The sequence below is a fragment of the Equus caballus genome, chromosome X (genome assembly GCF_041296265.1).
Source record: "Equus caballus isolate H_3958 breed thoroughbred chromosome X, TB-T2T, whole genome shotgun sequence".
Classification (NCBI taxonomy): domain Eukaryota; kingdom Metazoa; phylum Chordata; class Mammalia; order Perissodactyla; family Equidae; genus Equus; species Equus caballus.
Genome location: NC_091715.1, coordinates 76132256 through 76155111, shown reverse-complemented (window position 1 = coordinate 76155111; position 22856 = coordinate 76132256). Strand labels below are relative to the sequence as shown.

Below are 22856 nucleotides of genomic sequence, written 5' to 3'. Positions count from 1 at the left end.
CTGGCATTATGTTTATTCTCTGAAATTCAGTTCTTCCAATCTTTTGTTGTATTTTGGAGGGGAGAGAATCCCAGGTCAGCTCACCCCGCCATTTTGCTCCGCCCCTTCTCCTCTCCCTAAATTTTTTGGCTATAACTCACATACAGTTCTTGCATCTAAGTATGTTAAAAACTATAAATTCATAGTTATAATTATTACCTCGTATAGTTTTATGTTTTTGAAAAGCTGATAGAAAAATAAAGAGCTGGTACATATGTATATTTATAAAATGTGTTGTATTAATCTTTTTTTAACATTTCTGGTTCTCTCTTCATTTTTTCCTTCAGGTTTGAGTTGCCATCTGGTGTCATTTCCTTACTCCAATACAACTATGTTTCTACCCTTCTTTGTGCTATTATTATCAAATATACTAAATTTCTATTATAGCCCCAACAGTAAGATTATACTATATTTTGTAATTACCTACATAGTTGCCTTTACTGAATGCACTTCGTTTTTTTGTGTGGATGTAAATTACTGTGTAAGGTCACTTCCTTTCAGCCTGAAAATCTTCCTCTAGTATTTATTGTAATGCAGGCCTAGTAGTAATGAATTCTCTCCATTTCATTAACCTGGGAATGTCATTTTGCCTTTATTTTTGAAAGATGATTTTGATGAATATAAAACTCTTTGTTGACAGTTGCTCTTTTCCTTTTTCTTTTTTTTTCTTAACTGTCAACATTTTGACATATCATTCAATTATATTCTGGCCTCCATTGTTTCTGAACAGAAGTTAGCTATTAATCTTATTTGGTGTTGCTTTGTACATGGTGAATTGATTTTCTCTTGCTTCTTCAAAGATTTCATCTTTCACTTTAAACATTTTGACTATGATGTGTCTGGGTGCAGATCTCTTTGTGTTTATCCTTCTTGGAATTTGTTGAACTGCCTGATATGTAAGTTAAAGTTTCTCGTCAAATTTTGGAAATTTTCTGCCTTTATTTCTTCAAATATTTTTTTAGTCCCTTTCTCTCTTTGTCTTCTGGCACTCCTATTACATATATGTTGCTGCGCTTCATAATGCCCACATTTCTCTGACACTTGGTTTCTTTTTCTTCATTCTTCCTTCTCTCTGTTCTTCATATTTTATCATCTCTATAGAACTTTCTTAAATTTTGATTTTTTTCTTCTGCTATGTCAAGTGTACTATTGAGCCCCTGTAGTAAATTTTTCAGTGTGATTATCCAACTTTCAACTCCAAAATCATGATTTATTAAAATAATTTCTTTTTATTGATGTTCACAATTTGATGAGACATTGTCATAATGCATCCCTTTAATCCTTTAATCATGATTTACTTAATGTATTTTTGTCCCACGTCCATCCAAGCACTAGTAGTTTGGAGATTCCTTCTCTGATAACTCCTAAGAGAGTGCAGGCTTGGGCATGTACACAGACTTCTAGGATTTCTAGGATGTATGTGATATTATTTTTAAGCCTAGATTCCTAAGAGTTGACCCTGGGTCAGAGTAGCTTATTGTCTAGTCAGCGTTTGATCATAGATTGTGTTTAAACCCCTTATGCCAGTCAGGCTTCAGTTCTGTGTTGATGTATGTATTGGGAAATGCTACCACATCTGCCCTACACATCTTGCTCTGATTCCTTATGAGTGGCTACAGCTTAGCACATGTGTACAGTTTTCCCAACCCCTGGAATTGACAGTACTCCCAAGAGTACTCTTTTTGGTTGTCTTTCTTAGGTCTACCTATTAATCTGCTGTCTGCTTTATTGTTTTGTTTGCACCACATTGCTAACAGCCTCTTCTTAATTTCTCTCCAGAAAGATCTCCATGTTTTTGATAACACTCTTGGACAAGGAGTTCTCCAATCTCTGTTCGAAATTAGTCAGTTCTTCAGGCAGAGTTGCAGGGCTATTTGATCTTATGGCCTGTATCTCTTGCCTAACTTTCCCCCTGGGCAGAACCCTGCACTTTTTCAGCAAAATTGGGGACAAGAGACCCAAATGATGCCTTCATGCTATGAATGCATGATGGGGGTCAGGTGGCAGCCTCTAGTCATTTCAGCTTGCTCTCTCCAATGTGGACTCTCTACCCAATGAGCAAATTTGCACAGAGACCATAAGGACTACTAGCATTTTTGGATATAAGTTTTCTGATATTTTCAAATATCTTCATTTTTATTGTAAGATTATTCAAATACAATGGAATTTTTAAAAATGTGGTAGGGTTTACACAGCATATTAATGGAAAGTATTTTAATTGAGTCATTATATAACCAGATTTGTGGTTTGCCACTGTTGTTTATTTATTCTTCTTCACAGTCTGGCCCAAATATACTTTCAGATCTGATATCCAACCACACCCCTCCATGAACTCTCAGTGACAGAGTGATCTACCCACTGTCTTAAAAGTGTGAAGCTTTTTTCCTATCTCTTTATCTTTATTCATACTCGTCAGTATACTCTACCTTTCTAAGTCTCTGCCCAAATATTTCCTACCATTCAGGACTTAATTTAACTTCTGTCTCCAACAATAAACCATCCCTGACAACCATAGTTCTTAAATCCCTCTCTTTCCTTTGACCTTTTAAATATTTAATGCCTATACTTATGGTATATAGCTTATACTGCCTTGTGACATCAACTACATCCTTGTCTTTTTTGTGGTATTTGTGGATGTGTTTATGTCTGACATCAATTAGTGAACAAACTCTTGAAGGAGATGGATTGCATCCAATGACGTCCTAGCTTAGCACAGTACTGTAAATATATGATGTTCTTGATAAATATTTCTTTGAGTAAATCTGAATGCTGATGAGTTCTGAAAGAGGACTCTACTTGTATCGACATTATAATTACTTTACTGATTGATAGAAACAAAAGCCTCTTAAGCACACTTGCAAATAAGATCCCTAAATTATTGGATTATTAAAAAACAAACAGCATTTGCTCTTTGATACACACATTCTAGTATTACAACAGTGACCAGGAGTACTTGAAGGAGTAGTGTGTTAGAGTTCTTAATCATATTCTTTATTTGTATTTAGATTCTTCTTATTAATTTAATATATTATTTTAAGAACCATTATGTGCTAAAATCAGCTAGTTAAATAGATATGATCCATGACCATGTTTTAACTTTTTAATTTTACTCAAACCTAAATTCATTGATTGCCATTAATTTGATTTGCAGCTTGATGGAGAGACAGACTATCCAGAAAAAGACAGGGCTGAATTTTTTTATTAACCTCATTAGTGCTACATATTAACATTGATAAACATGTTGGAAATAGCCATGTTTTAAAAATAAGCAAAGAGAGGTTAAGCAATTTGCCAATGGTCACACAATTAGAAAGTGATAAAGCAAGGATTAGAAGACCTGTCTCTAGTGCATAAAATTATTTCAGCAGGTAGGTGAAACCCTGGTCAGTTGTTAAAAAGAATGTAATTTTTAAAATAATTAAGCATAAATTAAATGAAGCCCCTATATTTTGAAGCTTTATGTTGCCACATTTTTAACTTTAATTACATCTTAGCAACTTACAATTATATAGAAAGGCATAAGTAACCAGCTAAGACAACTATCTAATCTTAGAAGAAAACATCGACGATTTTGTGTCTGACTCTATGGCAAGTAGGATCTTACTCAGATGGCTTCAAATTAACCAGTTGCCTTCTAGGCCGCCAACTAATGAAAACAGAAGGTGTTCCCCTCCAATCTTGGGCTTTTAATATTGAATATACATCTCGATATATATCCCCTTCAATTCCTGTATAAGATATTATTTTTGAAGCTGAGGCCATACGTTTAAAATATCACATGGTAATATCTCATACTCACTAAACCAGTATCTCCAGACTGAAGTTTGTGGATCATCTCCAAAGAACCAGCACCTCCAGAAGAAGCCTTCATGATGGTATATAAAGGACATTTCCTCATGGTCTCTCACATCTTCATCATTCTATAAAAACAAATATTCAACCTTTTGAAAATTTGGCTCCACAAATGAAATCTCATTTTGCATGGAATTCTATAACATACTATTTATCTGCAGGGTAGGAAGTGCATTATAGGAAGTGCCATCTGGCATTTGCTTTGTACATGTGCTTCTCAAATTTTAATTTGTATGAAAATAGACTAGAGATCTTGTTAAGATGTACATTCTGATTTATCTCATCTGAAAGAGGCCTAAAATTCCACATTTCCAAGAAGCTCCCAAGTGGTGCCATTGCTGCTGTTAGTGTAATTTAATCTGAATAGGGAGGCTTTACATTGCTCAAAAAAAATAGTTTTGAAGTCTGGTGTAGGTAGATAAATGATCATTATACTATTCCCTCTATTATTGTGTTTTTAAATTTCTTTGTAATGAAAAGTTTTAAATGTCAAAAATTTAAAAATTAAGAATAAGGGTATTAGATGCACGTATCGGGCCTAGAATGGGCTCAATTCATGTCTTTGGTTGACTGACTGCCTAATTAACAGCAATTTAAATGGAGAGCATAGGTTTCACAAACTCCTTAATTATAGAAGGACTTGAGAAAGAGTCCGTTGATTCTGTGCAGTGCGATTGAGAGATTAGCGCTCTCATAAAAAAATATCAAACATTTGCCTCACTAAGATACACATAAATATACTCTAAAATTTTTGTTTTCCTTAAAGATTATATATTTTTCCTATGCATCCCCCTAAATAATAACTTAGAGAACCATTACACTATAACTTTGACTTAACAATCATAGCAGGCCCTCTTTCCATGGTCACAGCCAATGAGTTGAGATCCTGAAGTGGCACCATTTGTGTTGCTAATTTGCACTAATCTGACTGGGCAAAATGTCTCTAAGGAAAAAAGATGCATTGAAAAATATTGTAACCATGGTATCTCCAGTGTTAAAAATTTTCAAAGTGTTGTGACTAGGAATATGCCGAAGAGTACAAGGTACTCTTATTGACTAGTAGAAAGTCTAGGCTAAAAGATGTATTTTAATAAATCTAGTTTTATTACTTCCAAGTACATAGTTATTTAAACTAGACTTTAAAAGTGCATTGTTTACTAGCAGTCCTTAGGGAGCTCAACTTAACTAATAGGTATCTTTTCTAACGTAAATTTGTGTTTCTAAATGTTTGAGGAGGATTCAACAGTTTATTCTCTTAAGCCATCTAAATATAATTTCTGAATACTTGTGTAATCTTTTAATTTTAAATAGCTGTAAAGAAAATTATATTTAAAAACATGGAAAATGCAGTACGCTTCCAAGTGAACTATATTAGTGAAAACCAAAGGAATGTGACTATTTCATATGATTAATGTATTTGGTTAATGTAAAGATAGCTTTCAATACTTCTCTCAATCTCTAGACTATATATTGGGTATGTTCTCTAACCTTCAGTTTCCATATAATTATTCTTGCCATATAGTATAGAAGAGCATGGTTAAGATCCAAATGTTAAAACTGTGGATTATTAGACTTAGACTTATTGACTCAAACTCTCTGAGCAGTGAAGGCCAGGAAATCACATTAAAAAGAAATCTCCCCAGGTAATTCTAGCACACAGTAGTTTGAGAATTCTTAAGTTCAACAGTGGCTGACTAGGAAAGAAGCTACAGGTGTAATTTTTCAATTGTTCCATTTGCTAGCAGCAATGATTAGGTGTGTATTATGAGAAGAATGTGGGTGGGAATTGACAACCAACATAAGATAAGAGATTAGCTGTGGATCTTTTTCTTTTTCTCTCTCTGTTCCTCTATTATTATTGCTCAACAAGACTATGTTATATGCTGCTGACAAGCAAAAGCTAATATGTACAGGGGCTGGACTGGTGGCATAGTGGTTAAGCTCTAGTGCTCCACTTCAGGGGCCCAAGACTTGCAGGTTGAGAATTAACACCACTCATTAAGCCATGCTGTGGTGGCATCCCACATAAAATAGAAGGAGATCAGCACAGATGTTAGCTCAGCGACAATCTTCTTCAAGCGAACAGAGGAAGATTGGCGACAGATCTTAGCTCAGGGCCAGTCTTCCTCACACAAAAGAAAAGCTAATATGTACATTATGTTTTCATATTATTCTCTGCTTTCTCCACGTAAGTGTAATACTAGATTCTTATACTATGAAATTCTTTATTAGAAAACAGAAATAAATGCATTAAATAAACACTATTTGAGATCTTCTGATTCATTATTTTTATCAATTTTTTATTTCCAGCAAGTGCCATTCTAAATAGTATTCTTAATGTAGAAACAGTATAGAGATAGTCCAGAATAATAATTACTACCATCATCAATAAGGTTTCTTTTTACACTTCCATAATTAAAACATTTGCTAGCTTAAATAATATTTTTATGCCTTGCTGACAATTATCATTATGGAAAAAGTTTTCTATGAGTGTAAGTGATTGTTAGGAAGTACATGTCTATGAAATTTACAAATACAAACTCATTTTCTCTGCTACTGCTAAGCACCATATACTCTTGGTGACTTGGAGACATCTTTATTCAAACATATTAATTATTATAGTGACAACAGAAATGTTAAATAATTAATTGACTTGTTAATTATTTCCTATTTATAAGACATCAGCTCCAGATATGATATTTGCTTCTTACATACATACAGGAAATATGAAATATATCCTGAAGTAATAAAATTATCAGCAAACTTGAGTAAGTCACTTCTCCTTTTTGAACATTAATTTCCTTGTCTGTATAATTCATTCAGTAAATGTGAACTGAGAGTCAAATGTGTGTTAGTCAATGTACTGGTTGCTTTAGATTCTATTTTTGTAAGCAATGCCATCAACTTAGTGTAATGAAAATAGCACTGGTTGCAGAATGAGGTGACTGGTGCTTATTACAGCTTTGAGCAGATGATTTGTAAGGTCACTTCCAGTTCTAACATTCTAGGATTCTATTTGTTGTCTGAAAGTGCTGTTCATAGACATCTAGTACTATTCCCTGGGGAGAACTGACAGTTCCTATCTAAGACTTCTAACTAATCACGGATGCACATGGAGTACATGGCAGCCTAAGTAATATGGTATCACAGATGCCAAAAGATATCCCCTTAGAAAATCTCCCTGCTGCCAAGATTAAGTTTCCCTGAATCTACTATTAGAAATGCATTCATTTCATCTCTTTAGAATACAAATACTCCTGGGAGTGGTAGTACTTTAACATTAACCCATCATCTATGGATAAATAAGTAAATCAGAGCTTTAGCTGGCAGCAGGTTTTCATTAATGCTGGGTGAAGAGCATGGAGTACTTTAGGAACTGCAGAAATGGAAGCCCATCTGAAAGGAAAAATGGGATACAAAACAAAGAATAATGGCATGAGAGAAAACTTTAGTCAACCTCTGAATTTTCTGAGAACGAAGACATCAGCATTTCCACATTCCTCACACAGAGCAATCCAGAGAAGTTTGGTTCAGGCTGCCATGTAGCACTGTGGTACTGACTCTTTAAGAGGAGCAATGGCTTTTCTTCTTTACTGGAGAATCACTTCAGAGATTATATTTTTCCAGAAGAAAACATTGCAAGAACAATTACAATTGTTTAACAATGAATGATGTGTATTATTGTAATGTGATTATATTTGAGTTTCCTGACTTTGATCTTTGAAAAAAGGTTTTGGTTCATAAGTAAACTTTTCCATAAAATAGCCTTTCTTATTGGACTAAAGTTATAACAAAACAACAGCAAATTGCAGAAGTCTTGAAAGAGAAAATATTTTTTTCTCAAGAGAGTTCATCTAGACAAACATAATATTGCAAGTTTTTTAAACATTTTGAATCAATTTAATGATTAGGTAGAAATATTTGCTTTTATTTCCCCTCCCAAGTCTTGAATTTAGCTTTGTCGATCCAACTGTTAAAAATTTGTATTTTTGGAAAATCCAGTCCTTAGTTTTAATCAAAAAAATAACTAAAAATAAAATCACAACCATAAGAACATTTTTCAAACTAATAATCCAGATTGCTAGGTTTTATTATGAGAATAATATTCTTGACGTTATAAACATGCAACAAAATGTATTCAAGCTATCTGTCATATATCCCACTTAATATGCCAATCTTTCCTATAAGGATAATCCTGTGTTCCATATCTCCAATCTACAAATCAATCCTAGAAACTATTTACAAAATTTAAAAAGAGCATCTATTAAAATTAAAATCCAAAGAATCATCTTACAATGCTAGCATGTTAATTTTTAAAACACGTTTTCTTTCTGTGTAATTATTTGAAATTCCATAATTATTTAGAGTACATTCATTAGATTTCTGTTTACCTCTTCTTCAATGTCTAAAGTTCCATTCTTAGAGTCAAAACTTTCACAGGTCTCCGTTGCAAGTAACCAATATTCTGTTCCAAATGCTACAAGAAACAGGATAATGCCAAGAGCACCAATAATTCCTGCTATGAGAGCAGCAATTCCAATCTTCATGATAGAACTAGCAGATTTATCGCTTAAAATTGTATGCAAAAGAAGTAATGAAATGACCAGTTGCTAAGGCACAGCCTGTGGGTCCCAACAGAAGGCACTATTTTAAGACCAGGATTAACATCTTTTGTGACGGGTCTAGGTTTCACTGGGCTGTGGGAGAAGAGCTATTAAAAGCAAATGACTTGATTCAATTAAGCCATTGGACTATCCACAAACATGCTCCAAAGTTTCCCATAGAAAAACAAGCCCCCTGTTCCACCATCTGCACACACACACACACACACCCCTTCATCAATTTCACAAAGTACCTAGAAAATGGAGAGTGAAAAATATATAACAGTAGATTCTGTCTTCCATGTAAATTTAGTTAGTGATATCTACAATGGATATAGTGGCTACCTAGAATGAAGATAACAAATTATTGTGATTATTATTAAAACATTTACAATAAACATTATCAATTAAGAAGAGTGTGTGCAAAACCCTCCACAAAACATAAGATTGAATACATCTTTTCCAAACTAGTTTTTAAGGCTCAGCAGAGAGGCTATAAGCACTCCATTTTACAAAGGATATAGAACCTTAAATTTCACAATTAGAAAAAAAAGACTGTCATTTCTCTTGTCATAGATATCACGCTCTAACTACAGGTTGGTGGCAAGAATTGGGCTAGATGGGCATCAAGAAATACAGATATGACAGAAATTACGATTTATTTTAGGCACATGTAGAGAAGGGTGACTTCATAGAAAGCCAATGGGTTTAGTGATGCCTGATTTTAAAGAGGATGGAAAAGTGAGTGGTGGTATATTTTTGCGTTAACTGAAAAATCTTTACAGTTAGCTTGGGTTTGAATTTCAGTTATTTTGTTTAATAGCTTATAACTTTGAACAAGCCTCTAAACTTCTATTTCTTCACCATTAAAATAGCGATGATAATATTACTTAAAAGTTTGTTAAGATATAACACACATAAAACATATAATACCTGGCACATTGTAAGCAAACAAACCATCTTTTTTGAATACACTCTTTGTAAACAGTCTTATCTAAGACTTCTGCATATAACAAAGAAGCGTTGCCATTAAAGAACTAGTTATTGATTAGGAACATAAGATATACACATATGGGTCAAATAAAAATAATACAGGAAATACAATCAAGTGCTAAAAATTATTAGTTGAGAGAATAGATCTTTGAATACACTATTTGCTAAGTATTGATGATATTTTTGTGGAGAATAGCATGTTATATAACCTCTGGACATTCTCCATATTAGGGAAGCTAGTCTTAGCAGGGATTATTACTCTCTCACACACAAGCAAAATGTGATATGTAGTTCAAAGAATGTAATACATTCTCAGAGAAACAAGGAACATGAAGAATTTGGACAGGTGGTAGACATAGCAGTGGCAGAAGGGACTTGGAGATGCTGTTCCAGGAAGATAGACTTTGTCCAACTGTCCTGTAAGGCTTTCTACACAGCCTGGATCCCTCACATCGTATAAATAAAAGAATGCAACATCTCTCCAAAACCTTCAGGCTGGCTGGCTGAAGGCATTATTCTTTAACTGAGTGAAAGGCAGCTGGGAAAGCCACTCACACAAAAAGAGAGTCCAAATATCTTTCATTTGGCAAAACTCCTGCTGGTACCAGGCCAAAAGAACAAGTTGGAATGAGATTTTGCACTTATTTTTCAAGAAGGTTATCACTGTCAGCATTAAAGGAAAAGACTGCTATGAACATTTTTCTTGAATGAAGATTATAATCATCTTAATTCTCAAGCATATCTTCAAGCTTTAAGTTTCAGTACCCCTGGGTAAGACTAATTTACTTAGTGGTACAGAGGTTCATAAATCAACTGTGGACTAGAATCTTCTGTAGGTGACCACGTGCTGTCACATGAAAGTTATCCATCGGTTTTTATAAAAAGAAGTCGTATCTGTGACAAAGAGCTGGTAAATAAAACAAAAGAATTGGGAGTAAGTAACTGGCAGTATGTGAAGAATTATATAGTGTGATGTGATTTCTCTCTTCTCTTAGAAGCCGAGGACTGTGTTTGCTGTTAAAAGTTGAAACAGTAACAGTTATTTTGACCACTAAATATTTAGAAAGTTAAGCACCTAACTAAACTATGGATTATACATTCTGGTTCCCATTTACACTACTGAAAAGGGGATGGCTACCTCTTATCAAAATTCATTTTACAACCCATAACCTCTCTCAGTTGCTACATATCTTCAAAATTGATAATGTTGCATAAGGATTCCTCATGTGAAAGGAGAGTCAATCAATCTTTAAAGAAACATGAGAGAGTATCTTGTCTAATTAGACACCAACATATTGCAAGTAAACGCTTTCTTAAGATTAAATGGAATGCTGTTCTTCATTAGCTATATGTGTAATACATGGTTACTAAGCAACCATATTGTAAACCATCATTTTAACTACTTCAGCTCAATCAATATATCTGGTATACTTTTTAGAAAGAATCGTTTCTAAATTTATTATCATTTTGACATCATTAGAAGATAAATATAAAGCAAAATATTATTTTGTTATTGACATTATTTTCTAAGTGATAAATTAATAAAGTTATCCAAATGTGAAGCTAACATTCACGTGAATTATATGTGGTTAATGAAACTTGATTGACCTTTTTCCTTTAGTACAACGTTGAGATCAATTTGAAACTGTTTAACTTGTCTGTTTTGTCTTCACCTTCGAAAAATTACTAGAGATCAGTTTTAAATATTGATGCTAAATCCCAATATATAATGCACCCTTGGTAAAAATGAGTGCTACTCACATTGATTAACAATTGATTATTTTCTTATTAAATTCTAAGTATTAAATGTAAGACAATGTTTTCCTAAATTTACAAGAGAGGAAAGGTTCGGTATGCTTCATTTTTTAGATGCAATGTGTATAATTTTAGTCAAGATTCAGCACTGTTTTTATTATCTTTGCTATGTGTTATATAGATTTTTAAACAGAGATTCTCCTATACAGTTTCACTATCTGACTGGAAACACAATGGTATGTGTAGAGATGAAATATTGTAGGTGCAAGCAACTACTACCAGCTAGATTCTTTTGCATAAATTTACAATAACACACTTTCAGTATGTACTATGAGAAACGGAATTATACTGTCAAACTTTTCTTTTCAATTCATTATCTTACCATTCTTGACAATGTCCTCTGTCAAAACATTAATAACTGACATTCTACATTTTCCTGAATGTTACCAAATATTCTATCATATTTTACTATAAACACTCAAATATCACTTATTGCTAAAATAATTTTTTTGCTTTAGATAGAGTTGAAGAATATTTTATTGATACGTCTCACCAGGAACTGCTGAGTTTTGCATTTCTCTGTTAAAAAATATCTGGAAAAAAATTATTCCATTTTCAGTTATGTTGGTGCCAAATAGATACATTATTTCTTAGTGTAGGTAGAGAGAAAAATCATACCTTTGTAAATAAAATCCCTATCTTTACAGTGAGTTTTTCTCTTCAAAAGCAGCTATCATAAGACATTTACCAAAAGGAGCTGGGTCAGTCAGTGGCCAACTGGAAATCTGATTCATGTAACACAACAAAAACGGCTAGAGAGGTCAACAAAATTAATCTCCTGGTTCATAACCAATTGGACAAAGGAATATGGGATAGAGAATCTAAATCACGACACCATAACTAAAATTAACTTAAGTAAAACTCTTTTTTAAAAGGTAGGTACTAGCTGACAGAGAATATATTACCTTTTAAGAGCAATATTTTTTTATTATAAGGAATAACATGAAAGTGACATGGAGCAAGATGGTAGAAAAGAAAATCCCAGCCTTCATTCCCCCATAGAAGCACCTGTTTAACAATGATATATGGGCCAAATTACACTTATGAGTGGTCCAGAAACCAGCTAAGAAGTTGAAGTAATCCAGATGAGCACAAAACTGAGAACAGTGCCTTTAAACCAGTTAGAAGAGTTTTACTTTTACTTAGACCCTCCCTCAAGCCAAAAGAGCTTGGCATCAAGAGAGATCACCTAGGCCTGTGACTTTTCCCTCAGAAGGAGAGAGTGGAGCATGCTTCCAATGTCCCAGATTTTTAGTGTGCCCAAGTAACTAATTATTGTCTGGCCTCACATGAAGCACTGAAAACTGGCATACTTCATATGCTAGGGGTAAATCAAGCAAAAAGGAAAAGGAGAGGGAGCCTTGCTAAGGCTGGCACAGCTCTGCAAAATTGAAAGAAGGTACAGAAAGTGAGGCTTCTCCACAGGGAAGGACGGAGAAGATTTGAGCATGCCTACAATCTACTTAGTCTACTAAGAAAAAAAGAGAGAAGAATTAAATAAATGAGAACAGAAATAAAAGGAGAAATAGCAACTGATGCCACAGAAATAAGATGGGTCACAAGAGAATATTGTGAAAAATTATATGCCAACAAATTTGATAACCTAAAAGAAATGGATAAGTTCCTAGAAATATACAACCTACCAAGACTGAATCATGAAGAAACAGAAAATCTAAACAGACCTATAAGGAATAAAGAGATTGAATCAGCAATGAAAAGCCTCCCAACAACAATAAACAGCCTATGATCAGATGGCCTCACTGGTGGATAGTACAAAACTTCTAAAGAAAAATCAACACAAATCCTTCTTAAACTCTTCCAACCTATTAAACAAAAAAGAACACCTCCAAACTCATTTGATGAGGCAAAAATTGCCCTGATACCAAAGACAGACAAAGATACTATATGAAAAGAAAACCATAGGTCAGTATCTCTAATGAACATAAATGCAAAAGTCATAAATAAAATACTAGCAACAAAATACCAAATTCAATAGCATATTAAAAGGAATATAGGAGTGACATAAGCATCATGGCAGCATAAGATAACCTTCATTTTTGTCCCTCCCAGCAACAACAAAAATCTGGCTCCATCCACGAATAGAATTGCCCCTGTGGGAATTGTGGGAACCAACACCATACACCAAGAGACCTGGGGGAGTCTCACTCACTAGTGCATCATGTAATAGGCAGATCGACTTCAATTCCAGCTATGGAACCTACAAGAGACTGTGAACCAGTCCTGGCCCCTCTCAGCCCTGGTCTGGGAGTCCCTGCAGAACACTGACTTGGGCTGTCACCTACAGATAAGAGAGCCTTTGTGGAGGTCCATGTTTCCAGAGTTGAAGTTACAGCACTCCAATGGGTAAAAAATATATATATATGAGTCTAGATGCATTGGAGAAGGTAAGAGGAACAACATGAATTGCCAAAATTACCTTTCCCCCAAGGTGGCACAGCTAAAGGTTAAACTATATGGTCTGTGATTTCTCTGGCAAGGGAAAGGGAAAGCTGGTGAGTAAACACCTGGCTTCCCAGCTGTGCAAGATGCTGCCCAAAAGACTCATTTCTCTCTTGCAGCATTCAGAGCATTAAAGTGGGGAGCTCCATAACTGGGAAGAGAGATTAGATTGGAAGAGCAGCATATAAGATTCCCAAGGGTCATTAAAGGGATGCAGTTCTTGCTAACTGCATTCTGAACTCCAACAGGAAGCCAGCTTATGAGCCATGGGGAAAAATTTCACCCATGGATCCCCTCAACTGACCCACAGGCACTCCCAGTGCATTGCATGCCAAATCCACCTACCTCCCCATTCTTCAAACTGCTCCCAGTGGAAGTTCCTGAGGGTGCTGGTGAGAGCAAACCCTGGTAAACAGGGAGCACAGAAAGCAGGCCAGAGTCTTGGGACAATGAAGAAATGAGAAACTTGAGCTGTAGTGCCATCTTTGGGGAAACTAAAGAGAGGCTCTCAGCAGGTGGCTTGGTGCCTTGTAGATGGAGAGAAGGCATGCAAGCCTAAATTCTGCCACAAGAGGGAGCAAGAAGCATGAGGCTGGTGTACCCATACAAAGTCTGAGAAAGTCTCTGATCTATAGCAGAACTGATGAAAGGTATTTCTACCATGAAGTCTGTTGATAAAAATTGGGGATGATTGCTACTTCAAATTCAAAAACAGCAATGCAAAAATCCAAAGAACACGAAAAATCAAGGGAGCATTACAACACCAAAAGATCATAATAATCTTACAGTAACTGAACCCAAAGACATGGAGATGTATGACTTACCCAACAAAGAATTCAAAATGGCTGTTTTAAGGATACTCAATGAGCTACAAGAGAACACAGAAATACAATTCAATGACATCAGAAAAACAATACACAATCAAAATGAGAAATTTAGCAAAGAGGTAGAAATCATTAAAAAGAACTAAACATAAACTCTGGAGCTGAAGAATTCAATAAATGAAATAAAAAATGCAATAGAGGGCGCCAATAGCAGAGTAGACCAAATAGGAGAATCAGTGAAACAGAGGAAAAGAACTTTGAAATAATCCAGTTTGAGGAGAAAATAAAAAAATGGATGACAAAGAGTGAAGAAAACCTATGTGACCTATGGGATGCCATTTAAAAAAAAAACAATACTTGCATCATTGAAGTTCCAAAAAAAGGAGAGAAGGAGAAGTGGGCAAAAAGGTTATTTAAAGAAATAATGGCTGAGAACTTCCCAAACCTAGGAAGAGATTTGGACATCCAAGTGTAAGAAGTTAATAGATCATCCCATTATTTAAATTCAAAAAGACATTCTCTAAGATACAATAAAATAAAATTATCAAAAAACAAAGACAAAGAATCCTAAAGGCAGCAAGAGAAAATAAGATTGTATCCTACAAAGGAACCCCCTTTAGGCTATCAGCAGATTTCCTAGCAGAAAAATTAAAAGGCAAGGAGAGAGTGGAATGATATAATCAAAGTGATGAAAAAAATGCCAATCAAGAATACTCTGTCTGGAAAAGTTATTTTTCAGAAATGAAGGGAAAATAAAGATATTCCTAGACAAAAACAGCTGAGGGAATTCATCACCGTTAAACCTTGCTTACAAGAAATGCTTCAAGTAGTTCTTCAAGCTGAAATAAAAGGACACTACTAGTAATATAAAAATATTATACAAATTTACATACTACTTCAATAGGGTAATATGATGGTGTGTTAACCGCCTTCAGAGTAAAACTATAGTATAAAGGTTAAAGGACAAGAGTATCAAAAATAACTATAGCTACTAAATTTGTTAATGAATACATTATATAAAAGGAGACAAATTGTGAAATTAAAAAATAAAAGGGGGGAGTAAAAAATTAGAATTTTTGCATGTGTTTGAAATTAAGTTGCTATCAGCATAAAACAGACATATCTATAAGATGTTTTACCTATGCCTCATGGTAACCACAAAGCAAAAACATATAGTGGATTCACAAAGGGTAAAGACAAGGGAATCAGAGCATGCCACTATGGAAAATTATCAATTCACAAAGAAACACTGCAAGAGAGACAACGGGAACAAGGGAATTAAAAAAAAGACAGTAAAGAATAAGATGCCAATAATAAGTCCTTACACATCAATAATTTATCTAAGTCTAAATAGATTGAATTCTCCAATCAAATGCACAGAATGGATGGGTGGATAAAAAAACAAGACCCACTATATTCTGCCTACAAGAGACTAACTTCAGCTGTAAAAACACACATAGGAAAAAAGTGAAGGTATGGACAAAGATATTCCATGCAAGTAAAAACCAAAAGAGAGAAGGGGTATCTATACTTATAGCAGACAAAACAGACTTTAAGCCAAAAAGCTGGTAATAGGAGACAAAGGTTATTATATAATGATAAAGGTGTCAACTCATCAAGAAGACATAACCGTAGTAAATATATACATACCCAACATCAAAGAACCTAAATATATGAAACAAATACAAACAGATCTGCAGGGAGAAACAGACAATGATACAATAATAGTAGAAGATTCAACACTCCACTTCCAGCAGTGGATACATCATCCAGAAAGAAAGTTAACAAGGAAACGTTTGATTGAATCATACTTTGGACCAAATGGACCTAACTGATTTATATAGGGCATTCTATCCATGACAACAGAATACACATTCTTCACAGGGAAACACAGAACATTATCCAGGATAGATTACATGATGGGATACATAACAAGACTTAGAAAATTTGAAAAGATTTAAATCATAGCAAGTATCTTTGTTGACCACAATGGTATGAAACTAGAAATCAACAAGAGGAAAACTGGAAAATCTACAAATGTATGGAGACTAAGCAACATACTTCTGAACAATGAATGGATCAAAGAACAAATCAGACGGGAAATTAAAAAGATATCTTGAAACAAATGAAAATAAAAACACAACATACCAAAACATAAGGGATGCTATAAGAGCAATTCTAAGAGAGAAGTTTACAGGGCTAAATGCCTATATTAAGAAAAAAGAAAGATCTCAAGTAAGTAACCTTACTTCTCAAATAACTACGAAAAGAGCAAACTAAGCCCAAATTAATCAGGAGGAAGGAAATAACACAAACTACTGCAGAAAGTAATGAAATAGAGACCATAAAAACAAAACAAAAGCTCAACAAAACTGAGAGCTGTTTTGAAAAGATAAGCAAAATTTACAAATACTTAGCTATAGTAGGAAAAAAGAGAAAGGACTGAAGTAAAATCATAAATGAAAAAGTACACATTATAATTAACACTGCAGAAATACACAGGATCATCAGAAACTACTATTAACAATTATATGCCAACAAATAGGATAACCTAACAGAAATGAGTAAATTCCTTGAAACAGACAACAAGACTGAATCAGGAAGAGCTAGAAAATATAAACAGACCAACAATAAGTAAAGAGATTGAATAAGTATTCAAAAACCTGCCAATAAAGAAAAACCAGGACCAGATGGCTTCACAGGTAAATTCTACCAAACACTTAAAGAAGAGTTAGTGCCACTCTTTCTCAAACTCTTCCAAAAACATTGAAGAGGAGGAAACACTTCCAAACTTATTCTAGATGCCAGCATTACCTTGATACCAAAGTCAGATAGTGACACTATAAGAAATCTACAGATCAATATTCCTGATGAATATAGATCCAAAAAATCTCAACAAAATATTAGCAGGCCAAATTCCATAACACATTAAAAAGATCATATACCATGATGAAGTAAGGTTTATCTCTGGGATGCAAAGATGGTTCAACATACACAAATCAATAAATGTGATACACTAGATTAATAGAATAAAAGATAAGAATCATATGATTATCTCAATAGATGCAGAAAGGCATTGAACAAGCAACAATATCTCTTCATGATAAAAATTCTTAAATAATTGGAAATAAAAGAAACATGCCTCAACATAATAAAGGTCATATGTGACAAACCCATAGCCAACATCATCCTTTATTATTGAGATATAACTGATACATAACATTATATTAATTACAGTTATACAACACAATGATTCAACACTTGAATGTATTGTGAAATCATCACCACAATAAATCTAGCTAATATCCATCACCACACAGTTACAATATTTTTCTTGCAATGAGAACTTTTAAGATCTACTCTCTCAGCAACTTTCAAATGAAAAATACAGTATTATTAACTATAGTTACCAGGCTGTACATTATATCCCATGACACTTATTTTATAACTGGAAGTTTTACCTTTTGACATCCTTCACCCATTTTGTCCACCCCTTACCTCTCACCTCTGGAAACTACCAATCTGTTCTCTGTAAGTTCATTTTTCTTTTAGATTTCACAAAAGTGAGATCATACGATATTTGACTTTTTATGTCTGACTTATTTCACTGAGCATAATGCCCTCAAGCTCTATTCATGTTGTCACAGATGGCAAGATTGCTTTATTTTTTATGGTGGAGTAATATACCATTTACTACATTTTCCTTATTTATCCATCAATGGACATTTAGGTTGCTCCCATGTCTTGGCTATTGTAAATAATGCTTCAATGGACATGGGATGTATATATCTTTTTTGAGTTAGTGTTTGTGTTTCCTTTAAATAAATACACAGAAATGTAATTGCAGGATCTAGGGGATTTCTATTTTTAATTTATTTTAATTATTATTATTATTTTTTTTTGGTGAGGAAGATTCACCCTGAGTTAACATCTGTTGCCAATCTTCTTTTTGCTTGAGGAAGATTTGCCTTGAACTAACATCTGTGCCAGTCTTCCTCTATTTTGTATGTGGATGGCTGCCACAGCATGACTGCCAACAAGTGGTGTAGGTCTGCACCCAGGAACAGAACCCAGGCTGCAGAAGCAGAGTGCACCAAACTTAACCATTAGGCCATGGAGCTGGCCCCCTATTTTTAATGTTTTGAGGAATCTCCATATTGTTTTCCATAGTGGCTACACCAATTTACATTCTAATAAACATTTCATTTTGTTAATCATTTTCTTTGCAGTGCAAAAGCTTGTTAGCTTGATGCAATCCCACTTGTTTGTTTTTGCTTTTGTTGTCTGTGCTTTTGGTGTCACTCTCAAAAATAATTGCCCAGATCCATGCCAAGGAGCTTACCACCTATGATTTCTCCCAGGAGTTTTATGGTTTATTCAAGCCTTTAATCCATTTTGAGCTGATTTTTGTGTATGGTATAAGACAGTAACCCAATTTCATTTTTATGCATGAGGCTGTCCAGTTTGCCCAAAGTCATTTATTGAAGAGACTATCCTTTCCCCATTCTATGTTCTTGGCACCTTTGTTGTAAATTAATTGAGCATACATGCATTGGTTTATTTCTGGGCTCTCTGTTCTGTTCTGTTGATCTATGTGTCTGTTTTATGACAATACCATGTTCTTTTGATTACTATAGCTTTGTAATATAGTTTGAAATCAGGAAGCATGATGTCTCCAGCTTTGTTCTTCTTTCTCAATACGGCTTTGGCTATTCAGGGTCTTTCATAATTTTGTACAAATTTTAATATTGTTTTTTCTATTTCTGTGAAAAATGCCATTCAAATTTTGATAAATATTGCATTAAATCTGTAACTTGCTTTGGGTAGTAAGGACATTTTAGCAATACTAATTCTGCCAATCTATGAGCATGGAAGATCTTTCCATTTATTTGTGTCTTCTTCAATTTCTTTCATCAATGACTTGTAGTTTTCAGTGTACCATTCTTTCACTTGCTTGGTTAAATTTACTCTTAGGTATTTTATTATTTTTTATGCAGTTGAGATGGGATTTTTTTCAACATCATAACTTAATGGTAAAAAGTTGAAACCTTTTCTTCCATGATCAGGAACAGGACAAGAGTGTCTGCTTTCACAACATAGTAATGGCAGTTCTAACTAGAGAAATCAGGCAAGATAAAGAAATAAAAGGTATCTGCATAGAAAAGGAAGAAGTAAACTTCTCTTTATTTTTAGATGATATAATATTATATATCATATCATCATGGAAATGCACGCCTGTTAAAATGGCTATTATCAAAAGCACAAGAGCTAAGTGTTGGCAAGGATGTGAATAAAAGTGAACCCTGGTGCACTGTTAGTGGGAATGTACATTGGTACAGCCACTGTGGAAAAAAATATGGAGAGTCCTTAAAAAATTAAAAATAGAACCACCATATGATTCTACTTCTCAGTAAATATCCAGAGGAAATTAAAACAGTATGTCAAAGAGATCTCAGCCCTCCCATGTCTATTGCAATAGTCAAGATATGGAAACAACCTGAGTTTCCAACAACAGATGAATGGGTAAAATGATGTGAGATATATATATACATAGGATTATTATTCAGCCATGAGAAATAAGTTAATCTTGCTATTTGTAACAATATGGTTGGTCGTTGGCACTATGCTAAGTGAAATAAATGAGAAAGAAAGACAAATACTGTAGGCTATCACTTATATGTGGAATCTGAAAAAGCTGAACTCTCAGAGAGTAGAATAGTAGTTACCAGGGGCTGAGGGTAGGGGAAATGGGGAGATGTTGGTCAAAGTGTACAGACTACCAGTTAGAAGATGAATATGTTCTAGAGATGTAGTGCACAGTTTTGTGATTACAGATAACAATACATTACTATATATTTGAAGTTTTCTAAGATATTAGATCTTAAATGTTCTTATCATGTAAAAGAAAAGTAATTATTTGAGTTGATGGAGATGTTAGCTAACACTATAGTGGTAATCATATTGCAATACATACATGCATCAAATCAACATGTTGTATACCTTAAATTTACACAATGTTTATATCAATTATATCTCAATAAGATTTGAAAAAAAATTTAAAAAAAGGATTATACACCACAACCAAGTGGGATTTAGCCCTGGGAAGCAAATTAACTAATGTCATATACCACATTAACACAATGAAAGATAAAGTAACATGATTTTCTCAATAGATGTAGAAGAAGCATTTGACAAAATTCAACATTCTTCCATGATAAAAACTCTAAAACACTATGTGTAAAAGGAATTTGTCTCAATATAATAATGGCCATATATGAAAAGCTCACAGTTAACATCATATTCAATGGTGAAAAATCAAATGCCTGAGGCTGGGCCTGTGGCCGAGTGGTTAAGTTCATGCACTCCTCTTGGCTGGCCCTGGGTTCACTGGTTTGGATCCTGGGCGCAGACCTACACACCACTCATCAAGCCATGCTGTGACAGCATCCCACATAGAAGAACTAGAATGACTTATGACTAAGATATACAACTATGCACTGGGGCATTGGGGAGAACAAATAAAAGAGGAAGTTTGGCAACAGATGTTAGCTCAGGGCCAATCTTCCTCACCAAAAACAAAAGTAATTTAAACTAAATGCTTGTCTTCTAAATCAAGAACAAGGCAAGGATGCCCAGTCTCACAACTTTTATTGAACATGGTAGTGGAAGTCCCAGGTAGAGCAATTAGACAAGAAAAAGAAACAAAAAGCATCCAAACCAGAAAAAAAGAAAGAAAATTTTCTCTGTTTGCCAATAGCATTATCCTATATGTAACATACCCTAAAGATTCCACAAAAACACTGTTAGAATAAACAAAATCAGCATACAAAAATTAGCTGCATTTCTATACACTAACAATGACCAATTTGAAAAGGAAATTAAGAAAACAATTCAATTTACAATAGCACCAAAAATAATTAAATATTTATGAATAAACTTAACCAAGGAGGCAAAAGACTTGTACACTGAAAACTATAAAACCTTGATGAAGAAAATTAAAGAATACAGAAATCAGTGGGAAGACATCTCATGTTGATGGAATGGAAAACTTAATATTACTAAAATGTCCATCTTACCCAAAGTGATCTACAGATTCAGTACAGTCTGAATCCATATCTTGATACCATGTTTTTTACAGAAAAAAACTATCCTGAAATTCATATAGAACCACAAAAAAAACCTGAGTAACCAAAGCAATCTTGAGCAAGAAGAACAAAGCTGGAGGCATCACAATTCCTGATTTCAAAATACATTGTGAAGGTATAATAATTAAATGAGTTTGGTACTTGCATAAAAACAGGCAAATAAACCAATGGAGCAGAATGAAGAGGCTGGAAATGAACTGTTTTGCGCTGCTTTCAGCCTATAAATAATCAGTGTTGTGACTGAACCAGCCCTGGTGATTTTTATTATGATTCCAAACATTCTCAGCAATAACCATCAGAAAACATTGAAAAAGACAAGGTTTACTACTTACAAGTCCTGGAAATTATAGGGAACACCTGCAGCCTCACAGAGTGGCATGGCTAGAGAGAGAGGCAGAAAGCAAGCCTAGGATTCTGCTTTTATAGGGTTTCACGAGTTCACTCTTTATTGTGGGATTTAAAACATGAGTGGGAGTCTAAAACACAGTAAGAGAAAAAAACAGTGTGCCAAAATGTCCTTTATCTAAATCAACCAGGATCTCTAAAACAAAGGAGCCTCAGGTGAGGGGGTGGGGCTGGCTCATTGTTCAGCCATTTGGCTGGCAATGTGTTTATTTGAGATAACCATCTTTGAAGTGAATGCCTCTTTGAAGTAGATGACTCAGCAATCAAAGGTTAAGTCAGGCACTTGCATTACAAAAAAGAAAACCAACTGTCAGGGCTTACTCTACGTAAATCCACCCATGTACTGATCCTCAACAAGGATGCCAAGAATACTCAATGGAGGAAGATAGTCTCTTCAATACATGGTGTTGGGAAAAGTGGATATTCTCATGCAAAAGAAAGAAATTGAACTCTTACACCATACACAAAAATCAACTCAAAATGATTTAAGTTTAAGATTTATAAATAAGACCTGGAACTGTAAAACTCTTAGAAAAGAACATAATGGAAAAGCTTCAGGACATTGGTCTTGGCAATTGTTTCTTGGAAATGGTACCAGTAATACAAGCAACAAAAGTAAAAACAGATAATTGCGACTAAGTTAAACTAAAAAGCTTCTGCACAGCAAAGGAAACAACAGAGTGAAAAGGCATTCTATGAGAGGGAAAAAATATTTGCAAACC

The 22856-nt window shown here is 34.3% G+C and overlaps 1 protein-coding gene across 5 annotated transcripts in view; it reads right to left on the bottom strand.

Annotated features, from left to right (window-relative positions):
• LOC102149944 (transmembrane protein 182-like) overlaps nt 1–22171 on the bottom strand; it is a 143852-nt gene extending 121681 nt beyond the window's left edge. For 2 of the 5 annotated variants that reach the window (XM_070257921.1, XM_070257920.1), the window contains exons 1-2: nt 8283–8524; nt 3839–3959 (exon numbers count right to left, since the gene is read on the bottom strand). In XM_070257921.1, the coding sequence (XP_070114022.1) occupies nt 3839–3959; nt 8283–8438 (277 nt within the window). In that variant the 5' untranslated portion in view covers nt 8439–8524. Of the gene's footprint in view, nt 1–3838; nt 3960–8282; nt 8525–14584; nt 14629–22061 lie in introns of those variants that run through there. The other 3 variants (XM_070257922.1, XM_014729000.3, XM_070257923.1) reach the window with 3 other exon arrangements.
• Nucleotides 22172–22856: the final 685 nt, after the last annotated feature.